The sequence below is a fragment of the Megalops cyprinoides genome, chromosome 14 (genome assembly GCF_013368585.1).
Source record: "Megalops cyprinoides isolate fMegCyp1 chromosome 14, fMegCyp1.pri, whole genome shotgun sequence".
Taxonomy (NCBI): Eukaryota; Metazoa; Chordata; class Actinopteri; order Elopiformes; family Megalopidae; genus Megalops; species Megalops cyprinoides.
In genome coordinates this window covers 25,185,024-25,202,247 of record NC_050596.1, presented here as the reverse complement: position 1 = coordinate 25,202,247, position 17,224 = coordinate 25,185,024, and the positions used below count along the sequence as shown (strand labels likewise).

Genomic DNA, 17,224 nt, shown 5'->3' with positions numbered 1-17,224 from the left:
ACCAGCAGGAAAGAAAATGGGCTGTAAATTTGACCCTTGAACAAAAAGCCCGGATCAGAGGGCAAGGAGGCAGGGTACACAGGTGACTGCAGCCTTGTGTGGCCTGATCTCACGTGAGGAAGACAGAGCAACTGCACGATCCAGAGTCTGGCTCCATCATGTCCCATACTGCGCAGCCAGGGTCACGAGCCAGCCATCTCACTATCCGAATAAGAGGGCCTATCGGCAAAGGGCGAGCAGCAGAAACCCAGGGAGACTGAGTCAAAAAAGCAACACAGAAGACAGTGGATGGGCGAGCATCGTGTATCTCTGCCCACGCAGCCTCTACTATTATTCCATGGCAGCTGAGCTTTGTGGAGCACGGACCCTTTCCCTTTTACCTCCCGTGTGTGTGTGTGTGTGTGTGTGTGTGTGCGCGCGTACGCGTGATGTTGCTGGACCCAGCAGTAATTTTCTAGATGAAAGGAGAGGGTAATTTGGTCTCATTATGGAGCAGTGCTTCTTGAGGGAGACTTGCGAAGTGTCTTTGTGTACGTCTCTCTCTCTCAGGTGAGAGAGGTCTGCAGCGGGACAGGTCTGTGGGCCAGAGATCCCCCCATCCCCCTTCACTCTAAACATCCACCAGTTCCATCACTACCTGTATACCGAGGAGCCTCTGAACACAAACACACACATACACTCACAGTCAGCTCTCTCTAACAAATGGACACAAACATACACTCATTCACACACGCAGTGAACTCTCTGTGATAAGTGCACACAAACACACACACACATATACACACACACACGTCTTTGATGGAGGCTATTTTATCCTTCTGCTCGGTTCTCTGTGCACCACAGCTGAAATCCCCTGGGCCCCCCTCCGCTCTCTCCTCTCCCCTCTCTCTCAGGTGTCCTGGTAGGGCAGCTCGAAGCTGCTGAAAGTGTCATCGGTGGGGCTGTCCCCTGGCTCCAGGTTCTTCCAGAAGGACGAGGGTTTCTGGTGCAGCTCCCTGCGGACGCAGCGGGGGCAGGGCTGGGCCCGCATCCGGCACTCCGAGTGGAACACTGCCCCGCAGCCCTCACACCTGCATACACACACACACACACACACACACACAAGAACACACAGGGGGGAACCATCAGCAGGCAGTGCGTGAGTGGTTACGGTACAGCAATGACTGGCACTTCCTCAACTCTGCCTTTCTTCAGCAGCTTTGATCCGACCAAACCAAACCAGATCCATGAACCGCAGGTGATCTGATTACTTCTGCGAATGATGACTTCAGTGAAGTATCAAAGATCAGAGGGGGACAGAAACCAGAAGCACAGGCCCCGGAGGACTGGAGTCTCTGCAGCCCCCGTCACAGAGTCTGGATTACTCAACGCCGGGTGCACTTCGCTTGGATTCGTGTCCTTCAGGTACACAAGGCCTGCACTGTAATGCTAATGCTTTTCACTGATGAGCTACGATTTTAACATCCAACCCAGAAGGCAGAAATGGTTACCTGATGCCACTGTCAGAGGGAATGGAAATACGACTTCACCTTCAGCGGGAACCTACACCACTCTTAGGCTTAACAAACCACAATGTGGGCTTTGGATTTAGCTCCTGACAGGTACTGCATACTTTGTGTGTGTGTAGTACAGTACACTGAAGCAGTCCACCAATCACTGACTGCATACCGAGCACATCTATGGACACACCACTTTCAGATTCAGTCTCACTGCCAATGTAGGGTCCTGCTACAGGGGTATGGAAATCACTTCAAGGAAGAGGTTAACACACGGTTCACAGTTCACCTGTCCTTTGCTTGTGCTCCCAGTAAACCCTGAGACACTCCCTGCTGGCTGAGGTTCACAGTGCACTGCAGTCTAAGTGTCCCAACCTGTCTCTGTGACAGTGGAAGGAATGTATACATGACTCTGTGCTTGGGCATGTTCATATCTTTACCTGATAAAATATGATTGCTTATACAGTATCTTCCCTCAAGGCAGAGATAATCGCACACTCAAGACCGGAGGGGATGCCACAAGCACACCCAAAGGTTTCTAGCGAGAGCTCTGTGGCATAGCGGTGATATCACACACACACACACACAGTCTGACACAACTGCATAAAGGAAGGCAACCTCTGAGGCTGCATAGTTCAATGGGTGAGGCGTCTGATGACACTAACTACTGCTTTATACATAAGCATTCCACCTCTCCCTGGTGGCTGGCCTCTGAGCATGCCTGTGGAAAGAGGATGCCTTATCATAACCCCAGGATGACAGCCATAAATGAGTGATGGGTGTGCCCTTAACTATGGGCAAAGGTGCTACAGAGGTTATCTGTGTTCAAAGAGATGCTACAATGTGTGGTAAGATGTTTACACGCCATCACAAAGCACTAATCAGTCCCGCTCAGAGCAGCCCAAAATTGGACATTACAGTTTTTTTCCCCTAAAAAGCCCCCTGTTCTCCTTTACAACACCATTGGGTGTGGATGATTACTTTTAAAATCAGTGAATCAGTGCTAACTGGAAAAAAAACATCGACTGTGGGATTGTACGTGTAAGTCAGTAGTCACCCTCCGCGGAGCCAGGAACAGACCACACTGCAGTTATTTCCATCACTGTGGTCAAGCATCCCCGTCCCACCCAGGGCCTCGGCCTCAGAGGCGGGCCCGCCGCTGCCAGCCGGCGGGGCGGGGCGTGGCTCACCTCTTGGTGGCGCTCTCCTGGAAGGGGTAGATGACCTGGCCGTTGTGGCAGAGCTCGCAAATGAAGCCCTTCTCGCTGCACAGGCTGCAGCTGTAGACGTGGGAGCTGGCGAACTTTATCACCTTGGAGAGGAAGGGGGCCAGCTTCCCATCTATCACCTGCACAGCGAGGGGAGAGAGAGACAGAGAAAGAGAGACAGAGAGAGGGGAAGATTAAAAACGAGACAGTTTGGAACAGATGGGGAGGGTGAAGGGAAGAGAAAGTGGAGGTGGAGACAGGTGATAATTGTGAGACAGGAGAGCAGGAGAGAAGGCAGGAAAGAGTTGAGGTTACAGCAAAGGGGGGGAGGCAGAGAGGATGGAAGGTGAGCCAGAGGGGGCCAGAGCACAAGACAGAGGGGACAGCGCGGATGGCGTGATGGCACAAACAGGGATGAAAAAGACAGAAATAACGGGGTAAATAAAACTAAAAACAATGATAACAGCTCTGCTTTTGTGGATACTTTCCAAAGCCCTTTTTTCCCCGTCATAAAAAAGTAAAAGTAGTACGCAATAAGCACAAGGTTGTTGTGTGACCCACGCCAAAAACATCAAAGGTTGAGTATTAATACGAATTCGGTGTGTCCACCCCTAAGCCCCGACTCTCACTGACACGCATACACAAACACAAACACACACATCCTACAGCCTTTGCGCTTTGGTCCCTTTTTCACCCATTTTGAATCGTGCATTAAGCTTGCCTCTCTGCAGCATCCTCTGCGCATACACAGGAACACTGAAAGCTGATGAATGCACCCCTTCGATATACTTGCCTGCAGCCAGTGCCTATTATTCGCACTACGGGTCCCACAATGCACCACAAGGAAGCAAAAACACTGACTCGAGGAAAGGGCTGGAGGTTTTAGTCCCCAAATGTATGCACACAGACAAGCAAGACTAACAGATTATGTTTTATGGGACTTGTACATTTTAGAGGACTTAACAAGAGTGAGGAGAAGCATGTCGGACACAGAATGCTCTGATCATGCAGAGATATGAACACATAAGCAGGCACACACAGAGCAAAGCAGCTGAAGAGGTTTGCTGTCACATTGCCTGGCTTTTTAGGGGCTGGTTCCCAGTTAGGGACCTGCTATAAGACGGCCCGGGAAAAAAGCCTCTCCTCAACCAGGATTTTAGTGGAAAGCGGCACAATTTAATATAGGTCCTGAAGGAAAGCACCGCAAAAGAAATCAACGGAATTCACACCGCGACTAATGAAGGTTAAAAAAAATGAAGATGAAGGGGGTAGTCTTTTTTTTTTATGGGAGCTAGAAAAAATAATATGTGAATGCCATTTACTGGCCAGCTAGTTAAAAATCGGCAGCGCTTTGAAAGAGGGGGCCTGAAGAAAGCGCATTGTGACCGCTGAATGGGCCGGGGATGGGGCCCGGACCTCCGGCGCACATTCACCGAGGGGGCAGAGACAAGTGGCCACACCTGGCAGAGCTGAGGCCTACCAATTAAAGGAGCTGTGAGCATTCTTCAGCCTCAAGAATGAGCAGAGAGAAAAGAGGGAGAGGGAGGGCGGTGGAGGAGAAGGAATGGAGGGAGTGGGGGGGGGGGGGTGCAGGGCAGCGAGAGAAAGGAACCCCCACCTTGTCCTGAGTGGTATGGGGGGGGGCGGTGAAAAGGGCCACTGTAGGGGCAGAATGAGGTTCCCTTGGTCGGGCCGCATTGGCCCTGGGCTAGGGGAGGTGTGGGGGGGGGGGGGGGGGGGGGGGGGGGGGTAGAAGGGGGGAGGCCAAAGGGGACAGCACGTGCACACTATGAGGATGCAGCTCCTTTACCTGAAACAAACACACCGGCTTGCCACTGCTGTATTGATTGCCTCTCTTTTTTTTGTCTTCATTTCATTTTACCTTGTTTTAGCAATGGCTAGTTTGTGGTAGAAGTCTCTGGTAAATTACAAACTAGTATAGCTAATGTGAGCTCTTTCTAACTTTGACAATTAAAAGCTGAATGCCATTCTGTTAAATAACGTTATAAGTAATGTGTTTACCCCATGTGGTAGAACTGAATGATTGGTCATTAGGAAAACATGTTTCTTGATCTGTAACTGCCTATAAATGTGTGTGCTGGGCTACATGTGTAGGAAGGGTGGAGCAGTGAGGTTTCCCTCCATGCATTGTGAATGCGAGCAATATTTGTTTAGTGTTTGAAAGGAGATCACATTTTCCATACACACGCTCTATCTTACAGTTAAATATTTTAAATGACTGATGTGGTGAGGGCAACGGCAGGCTTTCTCCCACTCAGAGCTAAGGGTTAACCAAAGAGACTAAGAGGAGGAGGAAAGTGCAGTGAGAGGAGCCAGGGCATGGAGCGCGTACGTTCACTGATGTACACTGCATTACATTCGTACACATACTGTACACACACGCAGTCCCACTGTCTGCAGGGAACGCTGGTGTGGATGAGGTCTGTGCGTGTGGGCGCACAGGGAGATGGACCTGTACCGCCTCGTCTGGTCTGTGGCCTTCATAATGCAGGTTGTAACCATAAATGCGGGGGAGCTGGGGCCCACACAGCGCGCGTGCAGGGGGATCGGCTGAGCGGGGCCGCCCGGGCGACGGAGCTCACCTCAGCCCACACCACCCTGCCTCAGAGGGACCACCTACCGGGCCCTGCCACCGCACAGCACCCACACACCAGAACCGGCCAGAGCGGGCCGGACCGGGCCAGACCCGGCACACCCTGAGTCTGCTCACCGTCAAAACAACAAGACCTCTGCTGTTTCCAAAGTGTTTGCCTGATTTGGAACTGCGGTTTTGAGATATTATATGATTAACCTCAGAGACACTGCTAACTTGTACAATAAGGCAATCCATGCCTGAAGATTTTTTGATAATCTGTTACTTTCACTGTTATATGACTATCCTCCTGTGTGGGTGTAACAAACTTACAGGCCAACCACTCTCCTGTATTTTCAGGACTGACAAAATGAACCACCAGAAAAGCACATCATTCATGTTATGAGTGCAATTGTGAGTTAGCTTCCTGTCGTCTCAATAGCCTGCCATGATTATGCATGCAGAGCTTCACCCCGACTCTGCTACAATATGTAGTTCATTACATTACCTTGCAATCAAGCCTGGCACTTCTGATTTGGGCTTTGATCAAACTGATTTGATAAACCTGCACAACGTTCGCATAAAGACATTTGCGCTGATAGCATTATGAAGGCCAGCTCAAGCAAAACCACCAGAGAAGAACTAAATCTATTAAATTTCCCTAAACAGCATCACACGGAATCAGTAATGTTCGGGAAAAGGACATTCTGAGCAGGTTAGGTTTATCCATGAGGTCCGCGTGAGGGATTGTGGGATACTTCCTGTCAGCTGCATCGGTATGGGAATACAGGCATATTTGGGACACGTGTTGGGTGGTAATTCAACCTGGGCACACTCCTCCTCCCCTTGCCCAGGGGCCGTATTCTGGCCTTTTCCCTGGGGTCCCGGTCTAAACCTCCCAAACAGAAAACGAAATAACACCGTGGAGCGAGCAGAGCCAGGGGCTGCAGCCCAGCAATCAAAGCCCCTCGCGGGAGCTGATTTATGTCTCCTCCACAGATGAAATATACACCCCCTGATCAATGCTGACAGAGGGAGTAATTAAGCGTATCAATAATTTAGCTGGGGGAGAATGGGCACGGGGCGACAAGCTGGTGCAGAGCTCATGATTTGTGCTCAGCTGACGGGTGGGCGAGAGCCAAGGCGGGGGGGGGGGGAGTTAGCCGGAGCGCTCGCGGTGCCTCGTATCGGCCTCGCCGTGCAGCCAGGAACGGCGCGGTCACAAGCGGCCTCGCGCGTTTACATATGCGGAGACGAAAATAGATGGCACTGAATCTCATTTCATGCGCGAGAGACGCGACGCCAGCGACGCAGTCGGAGATTCGCCGCGCTCCGAGTGCGACATGCTGGAATTTCTGCTGGAATACGCGTCCACACAGAAATCCAGCTGACGCAACAGAACGTGCAAGCAGAATGCGTGTGCTCATTCCAGCAGCCAGAAAGCATGCATTCTAACGCCGTGATCAGCTGGGCGGATCGCATTTTTCCACACAGAAATCAAGCAGTAACTGTTCAGAAAAAAAAATAAAACATGAGGATTGGTTCAGGTGAATTTGCGGACTCTGGATCAGACAAATACAACAACCCCACCCCCTTATTTCAACCCCAGCATTCTTCCTACCAAAAAGACCCATTCCCCAGCTATCTTCCATGTACTACTGTGAAAGTCAGATAGAGACAGGCATGCATTTAAACATAAAATACAAAATGTACATACATCAGAAGTGTAAAATTTAATTCTGTTCTCATAGTTGAATGTTGAGTAAAACAAAGCAACCCTTTCAGAGAATGGCTTATAAGCAAAGATTTACAGGGAAATGCACTGACACACTGCTGTGGGTGCTGTATTCTAATACAAATACAGACTGCAAGGGCTGAGGAATTGTAATAACGCCTTCATCGAGGACATACAAAAAAACAAGGATGTCAGTGTGATCTTAATAGTGCCTAACATGACTTAGATTCAAGACTGCGGAGAAAAGAGGATGCAAGGCATTCTAACAAACATGTAAGACATCTTACCTGCGAAGAGCAAAAAGTGTAAATAGAAATACCAAAATAGAAAAATATGAACATTTACAATTTGAAATGCAGCTGAATATTAGTTCAATTTTTTACATCTGAAAGATGTTTCCACAAATGAAAGAAAAAAGAAAACTGCAGATGTTTATTTTGTATTGGCAGTCATTAGATATTAGGTAGGTTTAATCAAGGTAATAAAAAGCACTGGTATTGTTGACAGTTAAGTAATAATAACTACAAGTGATAAACTATTTATGAAACCAATTCAGAAAATCGCTACACGTTTCCAGAGAAAACAGCAGAATGAGTTTGGAGCAGAAACAACAATCTGAAACGAAAAAACTATCTGCTCCAGGTTCGCCATTTTGATCAGCGGTTGGGTCAAAGGTCACTCTATTCCCCAAATTCTCCTCAGATTGGGGGAACGCTCCAGCTGCCGTGGCGACATGCAGGTTTTTTTTGTTTTTTTTTCACCAGCAGCTGCCAAGGCAGCCGACTCGGGGAGGACAAGCGCCCGAACCGACCCCCCCCCCCCCAACCCCTTTACCCCCTGTCCTGTGCGGGCTTTGTTGTCAAACGCTTAATCCCCTAAAACCGCTGTTTAACACCCGCTACTTTATCCTTTCCACCGTCCTCTCTAATGAAGGCCCTAATGTCCTTGTCTGCTCCATTAAATTGCTCAGAAAGGCCCCGGATTAGACATATAAAGAGAGGGTGAGCCCTGTTTGGATAACGCTCTCTTTCGGACCAGCTCAGAAAACAGGATTACCATCGTGCCGTGCGTGTGCGTGTGTGTGCGTCTATGAGTGTGCACGTGTGGTGTTAAGGATAAAGGCTGAAACGCCGTAAACGTTTCCTGTAGGCGTGATACCGTCGTGCGAATACCGCCTGGGGTAATCAAACATTTCCAGTGAACTGTGAGGCTGGCACATTTACGGCTCTCAAATTAGACTGCAGGGGTATGGTGTCTATGCATTGGTATATTACATTAAGAAATTAGACACCTGTTCGGTTTTTCTTACAAAAAGTGAAATTTTTTCCAGCTTTGCATAAATCGGGTCACTTTACTGAGTGAGTGTGCGTGTTTGCACTGGTGCTGGTGCGTGTTAGTCTGGGGCGAGTGTGACAGTGTGACAGTGTGACAGAGTGTATGCCAGAGAGTCAGTGTGGGAATTTCTGGATCCGCACGTATGTGCGTGTTACTTGAAGGCGCTGAATGCCCCTTTGTCTCTTCCAGTTGTTTTTAGGTCGTTTGCAAGACTAACATGGCTGCCCCTACAATGTGAACAATACAATTAGCATTTACATAGCACTCTTCATGCAAGCCATCTTTGGGCACTTTTCAACTGGGAAAGCAAAAAAAAACAACAAAAAAGCTACAACAAAAAGCTAGTGACCAAACAAGTCAGGTCTCGGGGAAGCCAACGTAAACAAATATACTGAAAGATTTTATTTTTGAAGACTGAGCTCAGCCCCAATTTTGAGGATTTAATTAAATTTCAATAGCCAAGTGTGCGTAGTCTATTGAAGCCAATTTTAAAACTACTTTGAGACAGTTCAGCATTCACTGACTTCCCAGTAGAAAAGCACAGAGCCATGAAGGACCTTTTATTAAGATGGATAAATAAAAGAAATCACTTCTTAATAGGGAAAGCCAATTAAGAGACTGAAGGAGGGGGCGATGTGTTGTGAATGCAATCTCTTGGCAGTAGTCTGCGATAATCCAAAAAGGTCACAAAAACAATGGCTAATATTGACAGAAATAATCAATCACCGAAATCTGTACTGCAGCTCGATTAAAAACTGAGGAAAACTTTCGGGGAACATTTGATTAATTTTGATTGGTTCATTCTCACACCTCATAAACAGAGTGCGTTGAAAGAGTAATGGATTTTTAACACTTTTTACAGATCCTTGTCCCACAGTACCACTGAAAATATGATACTGTAGAATCATTTTGGACAAACCTACTGGATGCTGACCTGTCCCATAGGCTACTACTGCTGAGGGGGATACATCCACAAAAGCTGAAAAACAATGAACACTACACCACTATGATCAAGCAGAAGGGAAAACGCAACTGTAGCCTAATACTACTTTCTCCACCTTCTGCTTTCACCCAAAGCCCATCTAAGCCATGTCAGCCACCTTTATTTCCAAGCTAACATTTATCGGAGACTTTATCGCCCATCTTTTTCTTTCTTTCTTTCTTTTTTTTCCTCCTTCTGGTACCTCGGCGCTGTGAATGCAGTGTGTGGGTTTATGAGAATGACATCCGCACACAGAGAGAGCCAGTGTCAGGGCCAGAGAACCGGCCGGGAGCTGCGGGAGAATGGGGAACTGTCACGCTTTGTTTTTCTGCCTGTTGAGTTTGAATGCGTGTAATTAGTTAGCGGGCCGGGAGGGGGGGACTCTACCCTCCCACTGAGTGCAGGACTCTGTGGGTCAACGCTGGGCTTGGCAACGGGGAAAAGGGGGGGGGGGTGGGGGGCAAGTGAGGGGCATAGCAAGAGATAGCAGGGTGAGAGAAAGAGAGCTGCTCTCGAGAGCAGGGCGCCACCTCTTTAATGTGCCTGGGAAAGGAGAGCTGGCCAGTTCCCTGCACTGGGAGAGAGAGATAGGCTGGGGGACATGGCCTGACACTGGGCACAGCGATGCACTCCACAGCACAGGGAAATATGCAGCTGAACAGACAGGGCCTCCTGGCAGGTCCATCACCATTTCTCCGCTTGACAGATGACCTCGTTCAGCGACTCAGGCTTACAGTTTTACCCACTACTTATGGTTCTGCAAACCATTTACTTAAATGTTGTTTCTTTTTTCCGGCTGAGAAATGTTTTTTTTTCAGTGAGGCACAGCTTGTACAAGGTATAAACCCACAAGGCCACAACCTCAAGGCCCACTGTCCAGTATTCAGCACTCAGCATCTTGTAATGGAATGTGCTTAGTCTGTCCAGCTAAACACTTCTCCTGGGGCCCATTTTCAAACGCTTGTTGACCTCTTGTTTTAGGTAGGCACTATGACCGCTTTAGATCAAAAGTAACGGCTCAGGAACACTTGAACCTGAGGAACAGTCCAGTCAGTGACACATGGTTTAAGTGATGGACGTGTCGGGGTAGGTGACAGGTGAGCGTGCGGTTTCTCTTACCTGCTGCAGGTCAGACAGTGAGTACAGGTGGATGTGCTGAAGGAGGTATTCCCGAGGGAAAATCCTGGAGAAGGAGAAGTAAATGCTGTAAGAGCATTCCGGTGACATGGTTTCACTTCAACGCCTGCGGAGGCTGTACAGGCCACTGGCTGACTACATGTGACCATATGTGTTTTGTAAGGCTATTTTTACTGCATCCCATTGACATTCATAGGATTTATACTTATTTGTGTAAAGGACAGTAAAGTGTGTGTGTGAATACATGTGTGAGACTGGAAACATATTGGATAAATCAATTTTAATCATTCTGCAGTCTCAAGCTGTTTCAGTCATATTTCAGTCATGAAAATTTGTATACAACAATGTACTCTATTTCACAAAGAAATGTATCATTTATATGCGGGGAAACAGAAAGGGACCAGTCCTCAAACACACATGCGCACGCACGCACGCACGCACGCACGCACACAAACACACAAACACACACACACACACACACACACACACACACACACACACACACACACACACACACACACACAAACAAACACACACACACACACACACACACACACAAACACACGCATTTAAGCTATGGAGGACTGCTGTAATACCCCGTTACCACAGCAACCCAGAGCCAAATTGTCTGGGAAATGAGGGTTAATTGAATTGAATCCGAACAGCCTGTGAAATAGGTGTTTAAAAGCACTCTTCCTTATTAGGGGTGAAGTGCAGATGCTCCATCCCGCCTATCTGGCTATTAAAGCCCTCTTCAGCACTCCCCCCGGCTACTCTGCCCCTCACTCTTTCGCCAAACCAGGCTCCCGGTAACAGCCCACGGTGAATGGATTCCGGTGGGGGAAATGGGTTCCTTGATCCAAATGGCACCACGTTGTTAAAATCAGACACCACTAAATGTGTCCCGTGCAATCATCCATGTCAAATCCAAAAGGGTATGGTTGCAATCAAGGTGGCAATTTGCTGGTTTTTGGAGTGGAATATAATGATAGAGACCAATCACAGGGGGGATCACGGTCATGAAAAAAGAGCCTCCTGTCCCCCCCCCCCCCCCCCCCCGGGTCAAAAAAAAAGCTCCAGGAGAGCCCTGAGAACTGGCGGTGCGCACACCACGGAGACGGTGGCGGGGTTTACAGTAAGGGCACCACGACCTGCTGTGAAAGGGGCCCCCTAAGACAGCCTGTTCTGCGGCTCACAGCTGAACGGCCATTTACACAAGGCAGCGAACGCCGAATCAATTAGGCATGCAGTCATTTACGCAATCAAGCAGGCCACTGGGAACAAACAAGCCCGAGCAAACAGGCACACCCTTCACCTTCTCGCCACAGTCATTCCCAACAGCACACAAGAAAAGCCACACAGCTGTTCGGGGTCACCCAGTTAGGCAGCTGCTACAGCTGTGTGAGGGGTACCGTATAGGGAAGAGTTTACAGTTGTTTATGAGGGAGAAACTGGGCAAAAAAAACGGGCAGGGCAAGCTCATAGACACAGAAATTATGTGATACAAATTATCATGTGATAATACGGCGCAGAGAAAGAATGGTGAGTCACACGCTCTGCAGTAATGCATGCAAGTGGTGGGTGCTGTCTGACATTCAAGAATCTTCCATGACAGCCGGGGAGGGGGGGCTGTACTCTACGTATGCAGCGGATGGCTAAGGGCGTGTCAGCACAGAGATGACACGCAATGTCATCCAACAGAAAATCATTATCAGACATTACCCTCAGAGAATACCACTCTGGCCTGCAGATTGGGGGGGGGGGGGGGGGGGGGGGAGTGTCAGTTCTGGTACTTTGAATGTGTTCATCTATTCCATTTCCATACCAATCTAATTCAGTACAAAACTGAGCTTATAAGGAAGTGCTGTGTAAAGAAAAAAAAAAACACACTCATTTGTGTGTGTGTGTGTGTGTGTGTTTATATCTACGTTTTAGATTTATTCATTTTCAGGCAGTCTTATCCAGAGGAAATTACAAAAAACTGCATTCAATAGAGCTAAGCATGTAGCCATACAGATACTGATTCATTAGTGCCACACACATAATCTAGCGCCATTGTGTGGAACACTGCCACAATAAGTGCTATCAGAAGAACACAAACACACACTACATTCGCCGCTTCCACCTGCCAAACAGCAGCTTCTGTCACTACAAAATCCTCACCATGGACCTTTTTCCGTAGCAAAGCCCTACACTGTCACTAATGTTTGTGTGTATGTGTGTGTGTGTGTGTGTGAGAGTGAGATTCTGCTATGTCGACTTCATGCTGGGGTCAGGACCCTGTGTGGCCAAAATCATGACCCCAATGGTGACTGTTAGGAGCCAGGGATGAAGGCTGCTTACCAAGGCCTCTATACATCAAGCCAGTGACTCCCCACTAATGCGACCCCAAAGGTCTGTCTGTTTGTTGGGGCAATTTTAAGTGTTCAGTATAATTCAGAGCAGGCATACAGCGTGACAAGACAGCCCTGACTGTGCTTCACACTGAGCCCGCATGAGATGAACAGAATGAACCCTCCAGAGCAGTACACTTGATTTTTAAATTTGGCTCATGGTTGCTTGCTTTTGTTTTTGAACAGCAGAGGAAGATGCATGTAATTTCCAGCAATTTGTTCTTCAATCTCCTGTAAGATTCTGCTTGTATAACTTTTCTGCATTAAGTTGTATAAGGCTGGGTTTTTAAATCAGGTCCACGCTGGACCTTGCCCTTCTGTTAATAATTTTTGTGGCATGTTGTATAAAACACCGGACTCACATGGTGGTTTCGAACAGGTACGCCAGCTCCTCTTCCTTATCATCTGTCTAAATGTTTACCCTTTTTCACAAAGCACACGGAGTCAGGCTCGGGCCTTAATGAAGGGAATGCTTCAGTACATTGCTGTTGTGTGCGCTCTGCTTCTATTCAATTTGCCCTCCGGTGCCAACATCCTCCACTAGCAATTGACACGTTGTTGGTACCTCACGTGTTCCCTGTGTCTCTGATTGGCTCAGGGGTGTCCTCAGTCTTCAGGATTCTACATCTAGAGTCTGGACATATTGGATCCCCCTCGTCTCCTGTTCAATCCCAGCTGTCACTGCACATTGACCGGTTGAGTCTTGACAAAAGTCACGTTGGGTGTGGTCCGCAAAATGCCAAGGAGAGGGTTACACTAGGCTAGGACTACACTAGACAAAATTGAGCCGTTTTCTCATATGAACTCCAGACAATGCCCGGAGAATCAGGTCCAGACATTGTCTGGAGTTGCCCTTTCACACATGTAGCACACAACAGGAGATTACTCCGTTTGGTTTAGGTGGTGCCTGGGTAGAGCGTGCAGGAGGCAGGACATGATGCAAAAAGTACGCTGCGGAAATCACAGTGTTCTGTTTACAGCACATCGGTTCGTAATTTGGTCGTAACATTCGAGTCTCTTGCCGTTCCTTGAATTTGTGTGATGATTTTGGAGTCAGCCCTTACCAACAGAAGTTCCTGAATCTCTCTCATCTCTCCAGTTAGACATTTTCGTTGGCGTCACTGTAAATGACCCTTTTTCTTCACCCTCGGATGTTTGTATTCTTCCGGTTTTGCGCCAGTCGCATGATAGAAATGTCATCAACACGCCCACTCACCCGCTGGCTGTGAATTCTCTGGACAATCACCTGCTCTATTCACACATGGACTCAATCAGACATTACACAGACTTTGTACTAGGGAGCTGGCAGGGTAAAGTCCGTTTAATGTTCACTCCAACCGATTCGGACATTTGCGTTCTCACATACAGCTCCTCCGGGTAATATCTAGATAAGTTCAGGGTTGCAGTGCATGTCTGAAAGGACCTTTAGTCTGACTGAACCAAGCCTGTGCTCACAGGAAATGGAAAATCCATTCTGGTGTTTATTCCACAAAATACGTGCAATTACATACAGTTTGAAATCTGCTACAGTTGGCTAGGTAAAATATTCAACAGAGTTACAGCTAAATGCATTCAGACAGTGATCAAAGCAGAAATAACCGAAAATGTAAATTTTGTGAATGGATTAACTACTGTATTGTAACTGCTAGTTTTGCAAAGTGGCAGTGTGGAACCGCACAGAGTCCAGCCCTGCCTTATGGGCTCGTTCCTCCTGTTGTGGGTCCATGTCACTTTGTCATTCCCAGTCCACCGTACACCACTCGGATGACAGGTTCCATGTCCCCTATAATGCTCTCTTGGAGGGGGGGGGGGGGGGGGCAAATAGTACTTTGGGCTTGAGTGTTTGCCGTGGTAATGACTTCAGATATCAGGCCTGTGGACAAACAGAGCATTGCTATCAGTTGGTGACTTCCACAGGGGCTCGTATCAGGTACCACGTTTACCGACTGTGTTTATTCTTCATATGTGTAAATGTTGGTTTTACTTCTTTGAGGACAACACCTCAGTGTGTAGGTGGCCTTATCAAACCACTCTGCAAAGACGGCTTTACCACACCAGCGACGCTTGGGGCTGAGATGATGAACCGAAAAGGAAAATTCGTTTTGACGTGAACAGATCAATCATGATTTAAACCAAACAATTCCTTGTCACTCAAAGACAATTCCACAAGAAAGATCTTTTGCCTGCCCGTATAAGAGACTGAATCTAAGAATTAATTTAATTAAGTCTGGATAGTAAACCATGCTGAATGAGAGATATCTGCCTTGTGAATGGACAGTCCAGGCCATTCTGTGTGTTGTGTGCTTGCAGGTATTTTTTTCTGTTCATGTGGTATGTGCAGACTGCACATGCTCGTGAGTATGTGTTTGTGGGCGGGTGGCTACAGAATTCTATGGGTACAGCCATGTGTAGTATGTCAGCCTGTGTGTGTGTATCTGTGTAAGAGGAGTTTGTCAGTCAGTGTGTGTGTGTGTGTGTGTGTGTGTGTGTGTGTGTGTGTGTGTGGTGCAGTTGTAAGTCGGTCAGTGCATGTGTGCATTATGTGTAGTCTACATGTGAGCCTGTGTGTGGCTGCAGTAGATCAGCTCTGACAGACCCCCCTTCTCTCGGGGTCACAGTATAAACACACCCTGACTTATTCAGAAATGGCGAGCACTACACTTCCCACAGAATGGATGGCTGGGGTAATATTTTAGCGCCACCACCATCATTAATTCTCCACTGTTTTGAAGTGCGGGGCATTAGCCGCCATTGGCTAATGGCGGAGCAGTAAACACTGGCTTGAGTGCACTCTCTTCACGGGGGTCGGTGTGGCTGCCGTAAACAGAGCTGCCAGATAAAGCCCTGCCTGTAAAGCAGCTGCCACTGCTCACATGCTGGAGACCCGGAAAAGCAGGACCCGACAAATCTTTTCCATGGCTTCCAAAGCAACCAACAGGTAAAAGAGCAGGTGAATTAAGACGTCTGCCTTTACAGCAGCTTCATACGGGACACTAAACTGCAACGGGTCGGACTGGAGGGATTAGGTGCTAGGCACTTTTAGTATTCGTACCCTAGTAAAGTAGGTCTGAACCGGGGAGCATGGACCCCTAGAGCGTACATTAATCCTCATTTGACACACATTTGAGTGAAAGGTATAATTGGTGGACACAGAATGTGACATATGTCCACCAAGTAACCCACAGCGAGAAGTATCCTGTGATTATAGGCAGAAAAATACCATGAATGAAAGGTATACACAAGAAGCTAAACCTCTTCATAAATTAAGGTTTTTGAATCCTTGCTACAAGAGATATAATAACAATACACACTGCACTACAGTACATTTCTCCCCCAAGATATTTGCTTTCTAAGTTTAATCAAAGTGAAAATACCCTGACTTCATATTCACATTTATGATATGGTCAATATTCTTACCTTTGTGCTTGGATTTATTGGAAGCTTTTCTTTCCACCTACAATCAATTCAGCTGAATGACAGCCTCCTGTGGGTTCAAGGCTGGAGAGATACGACTCAAGCAAACCTTTGGTTCAGCGTATTTCAGCCCCTTTACCATTTAAAATAATTATTCCATAAAAATGACCAGGTGCTAGACTACTTCTATCTTTTTGTGGAAAAAAAAAAACTGAAACATGCGATACACTCAGCATTCAATGCTCTATGTATTCATTATTGCGCTATCAACTGCATATTTTCACATTTTGATCTGCAATGTTTTGGAGTAAGATCTCCCTTAAGCAAATTTAACACGCACCCATTTGCATACAGATATGTTGTTAGGTGCATGCACAACACTGGAATACCTGTGACAGGGTACAAAAGATTCAGGAAGCTCAGATTCAGTCCTTGTGGTTATATTCTAGGAAATAACAGTTTTGTGGGTTTTTGTAGCCTTCCAGAAAAAAGCCACACTAATGAAAACAAGTGAAAAGTCGTAACACATGTGGATAAAAGAGGATGATCGTATGTCAAAATGAGCCGTCTGCAAGAGCGGTTCCAGGCCCTCAAAACAGTGCTTAGCCATTCTGACGATTTGTGCAGTAACGGGGCTTATGGAAAAAACAGTGCGAGCCCATAACGTCCGAGATGAAAGAGAGGGGGACGTTTGGCCATGTTTACTGTGCTCTGCCTGGTTTAGCGGTCTTGTGGGCGGAGGTTGTGGCTTCACTCTCCAGCCAGGTCATATCAAAGACTTTATAAATGGCATCCTTTTCCTCTCCGCTTGGCACTCAGCATTAAAGAGATGGATTGGGGTCCTGTCCACAGAGGCTTATTTGTACACCAGGCTGCCTCATGCCACAGGCATGTCCAGGCGTGACGCAACTTACAAGACTGGCCCTGCAAG

General features: G+C 47.6%; 1 protein-coding gene across 1 annotated transcript in view; it reads right to left on the bottom strand.

Moving 5' to 3' along the window:
- Positions 1 to 391: 391 nt before the first annotated feature.
- The window catches only part of plekhm3 (pleckstrin homology domain containing, family M, member 3), a 42,125-nt gene continuing 25,292 nt past the window's right edge, over positions 392 to 17,224 (bottom strand). Inside the window, exons 6-8 of the mRNA XM_036545143.1 lie at positions 10,469 to 10,532; positions 2,687 to 2,844; positions 392 to 1,070 (exon numbers count right to left, since the gene is read on the bottom strand). Coding sequence (XP_036401036.1) covers positions 890 to 1,070; positions 2,687 to 2,844; positions 10,469 to 10,532 — 403 coding nt within the window. The 3' untranslated portion in view covers positions 392 to 889. The remainder of the gene's footprint in view (positions 1,071 to 2,686; positions 2,845 to 10,468; positions 10,533 to 17,224) is intronic.